The sequence below is a fragment of the Clupea harengus genome, chromosome 25 (genome assembly GCF_900700415.2).
Source record: "Clupea harengus chromosome 25, Ch_v2.0.2, whole genome shotgun sequence".
Classification (NCBI taxonomy): Eukaryota; Metazoa; Chordata; class Actinopteri; order Clupeiformes; family Clupeidae; genus Clupea; species Clupea harengus.
This window is the reverse complement of record NC_045176.1, coordinates 2404377-2408044: the sequence shown is the minus strand read 5'-3', so window position 1 is coordinate 2408044 and position 3668 is coordinate 2404377. Positions and strand designations below refer to the sequence as shown.

General features: G+C 48.9%; 1 protein-coding gene across 3 annotated transcripts in view; it reads right to left on the bottom strand.

Annotated features, from left to right (window-relative positions):
• Positions 1-592: 592 nt before the first annotated feature.
• Positions 593-3668, bottom strand: part of LOC116219595 (SURP and G-patch domain-containing protein 1-like) — a 14601-nt gene continuing 11525 nt past the window's right edge. For all 3 annotated transcript variants that reach the window (XM_031563100.2, XM_031563102.2, XM_031563101.2), the window contains 3 exons: positions 2329-2474; positions 1404-1533; positions 593-951 (listed from right to left, as the gene is read on the bottom strand). In XM_031563100.2, the coding sequence (XP_031418960.1) occupies positions 925-951; positions 1404-1533; positions 2329-2474 (303 nt within the window). In that variant the 3' untranslated portion in view covers positions 593-924. The remainder of the gene's footprint in view (positions 952-1403; positions 1534-2328; positions 2475-3668) is intronic.

The window sequence follows — 3668 nt, the reverse complement described above, 5'->3', positions numbered from 1 at the left end:
AATTACATTCAATGCCAAGGCATTCATCATCAGCACACAATGAGAGGTGGTGAGCTTCTGGATGGGTGTGTTTGGGGTGCCGTGTCCCCCCCCCCCACCGTAGCTTCTCTTCTGACCCCACACAGAAGCGTTCATAGGTCAGGACGAGAGGAGCGTTTGGGCCGATGGAGTATTGGAACACAGTATCCGCCCCATGGGCTTGTCACTAATTATATTACACTTGTACACAAGGAATGTGGCGAAATCTAACGCCTGTAAAAACAAAATATGGACCATGCTTAACACACAGACTTTTTTTTTTTAACTGAACAGTTGAACAGAACAACAAAAAACAAACTAAAAGCAGCAATGGATTGTGGGAAAGATGATGTAGTTGGATTTTGACTAACAGTGAAGCTTTGGAGGTTTGTGTGTTTGACCGGTCTCTAGGACAAAACACAGGTTTAGGGAGAGGTGCAACCCCACCTACCCCACTTAAAGAAGTCCACCTTTGAAAGCTTTACAGAACACAAAATAAAAACAAACTATTGAACAGATAAAACTGAGGCTTAAAAACCCACGCGGGCACTACGGCATCCAGACGGGTGGAAAGCATGGTAGACGTGATAGCTTTGAGAAACCAATGAGAACACAGCGCTGCTCGTGTCAGTCTCACACTCGTGAGCAAACGTCTCCACCTTCGGCTCACGTCTACAGAGTGCCCCCCCCCCCCTCGTCTAAAGCACTGGCTTCTAGCATCACTGCTCTTTCCACTTCAAACACTGCAGAAAAGCACGGATGCCTGGCACAGTAAAAAAGTCTACCCTCACAAAAATATAACACTCCAATGAATCATTCAGACGGCCCACAGCCCGCCCTTTGGTAGTCGACAGACACGGACACATGAAAAAGAGGAATCGCAGTCGAGTGAGAGCAATGGTGTCCTCAGTAGTACGGTCGGCGTGGATTGTTCTGGAAAAGAAAGAACGAGAGGAGTGGGGGGGGGGGGGGGGGAGAGAGAGAGAGAGGGAGCAGAGTTGGTGAAACTCATAACCAAGTTGAGCATCATAATGATGGTAAAATGGCTGTGCTGGCAGGCACTGGCACCATGTAAGATTCGCTTCACTTCCTACACACTGATTCAGAAGTGGAGCCTCATCTGAATCCAGATGCTACCCAGTTCAGATGCTACCCTAATTCAGATGCTACCCTAATTCAGATGCTACCCTAATTCAGATGCTACCCAATTCAGATGCTACCCAATACACCTACATGTGTATCTAGTATTTTTTTTATATTGTTTTGTATATAAAGGTTAGACCCAGATGGCTGCTGACACTAGCGTGCATTTCGGCCCAGATGCGGGCCTGGTCTGGCCCAGATGCGTCTACTGGTGAGTGAGTGTGAAAGCCAGTGTTACTCACCAGAGGGTTGGGTCGGAACCGGTAGGCCAGCATCATCCTTTTACGGAACGCGTCATACTCGTCGTCATTTTTGGAGAGGTCAGCTGGACGGTCGACCCCAAACCCTGCACCGTCCACTGCTGTTTGACCCCTGCGATGTGTTCACACAGACAGACAGACAGACAGACAGACAGACAGACAGACAGACAGACAGAGAGAGAGAGAGAGAGAGACCCAATTCTGGTAACTATATTAACTATATCACCAGAAATTCACTGGGATTGCAAAGGCACCCAGAAACATTTTAGATCTTTCTTTCAATCTTCCTATGAGTGGAGCACACCTACACCTATACCTATCCAGGTGTTTATAACTAATCTTCCTATGAGTGGAGCACACCTATACCTATCCAGGTGTTTATAACTAATCTTTCTATGAGTGGAGCACACCTACACTTATACCTATCCAGGTGTTTATAACTAATCTTCCTATGAGTGGAGCACACCTATACACTATTGGAAATGTATACAAAAAACATAAGTATGTACAACTGTATGTACAAGCGTACTAATAACCATCCTTAGCGGTCCTGCAGGTGGTGACGGCTATCTATAACCGTTATCTCCAACATCAGATGGTGACGGCTATCTATAACAATTATCTCTAACATGGTGTGGGGTCTGCTATCTATAACTGTTATCTCTAACATCAGATGGTGACGGCTATCTATAACCGTTATCTCTAACATCAGATGGTGACGGCTATCTATAACCGTTATCTCTAACATCAGATGGTGACGGCTATCTATAATCGTTATCTCTAACATCAGATGGTGACGGCTATCTATAATCGTTATCTCTAACATCAGATGGTGACGGCTATCTATAATCGTTATCTCTAACACGCTGTGGGGTCTGCAGCGGAGCGGGGCGTTGCGTGACCGTACTTGTGGACGGGGTTCTTGATGCCCTGACCCTCTGAGCCCAGACCGTCTCCCTCCTTCCAGCCCATCTTCATCAGCATCTGGAAGCCGAGGTTCTCTACCGTCAGCTTGAACTCCTTATACTCAGAGTAGTCAGGGTCGCGCCCCTCCTGCACACACACACACACACACACACACACACACACACACACACACACACACAAAAGATACAAAGAGCATTAAGGACCAATCGTGCAACAGTTTCATGACTACTCATTTGTACTAACTTGGGAATGTCTAAGCACAACTCACAATTTGGAATACTACATCCTGGAATTTTCTATCTACGTCTTAGAGTTGCAGAACTTTTTGAATGCTGATGAGTCAAGAGGCAAGTCAAGCCATTTCTGCTTCTACTCAGTGAGGTGTCTGCAGTGTGTGAGGTGTCTGCAGTGTGAGGTGTGTGAGGTGTCTGCAGTGTGAGGTGTGTGAGGTGTCTGCAGTGTGTGGTGTGCGAGGTGTCTGCAGTGTGTGGTGTGTGAGGTGTCTGCAGTGTGTGGTGTGCGAGGTGTCTGCAGTGTGAGGTGTGTGAGGTGTCTGCAGTGTGAGGTGTGTGCAGTGTGAGGTGTGAGGTGTGTGCAGTGTGAGGTGTGTGCAGTGTGTGAGGTGTCTGCAGTGTGTGGTGTGCGAGGTGTCTGCAGTGTGAGGTGTGTGAGGTGTCTGCAGTGTGTGGTGTGCGAGGTGTCTGCAGTGTGTGGTGTGTGAGGTGTCTGCAGTGTGAGGTGTGTGAGGTGTGAGGTGTGTGCAGTGTGTGAGGTGTCTGCAGTGTGAGGTGTCTGCAGTGTGAGGTGTGTGAGGTGTGTGCAGTGTGAGGTGTGTGAGGTGTGTGCAGTGTGTCTGCAGTGTGAGGTGTCTGCGGTGTGAGGTGTGTGTGAGGTGTGTGAGGTGTCTGCAGTGTGTGGTGTGTGAGGTGTGTGGTGTGTGAGGTGTCTGCAGTGTGAGGTGTGTGTGAGGTGTGTGCAGTGTGAGGTGTGTGTGAGGTGTGTGCAGTGTGAGGTGTCTGCAGTGTGAGGTGTCTGCAGTGTGAGGTGTGTGAGGTGTCTGCAGTGTGAGGTGTGTGCAGTGTGAGGTGTGTGTGAGGTGTGTGAGGTGTGTGTGAGGTGTCTGCAGTGTGAGGTGTGTGTGAGGTGTCTGCAGTGTGAGGTGTGTGTGAGGTGTGTGCAGTGTGAGGTGTGTGAGGTGTCTGCAGTGTGAGGTGTGTGAGGTGTGTGTGAGGTGTGTGTGAGGTGTGTGCAGTGTGAGGTGTGTGTGAGGTGTGTGCAGTGTGTCTGCAGTGTGAGGTGTCTGCGGTGTGAGGTGTGTGT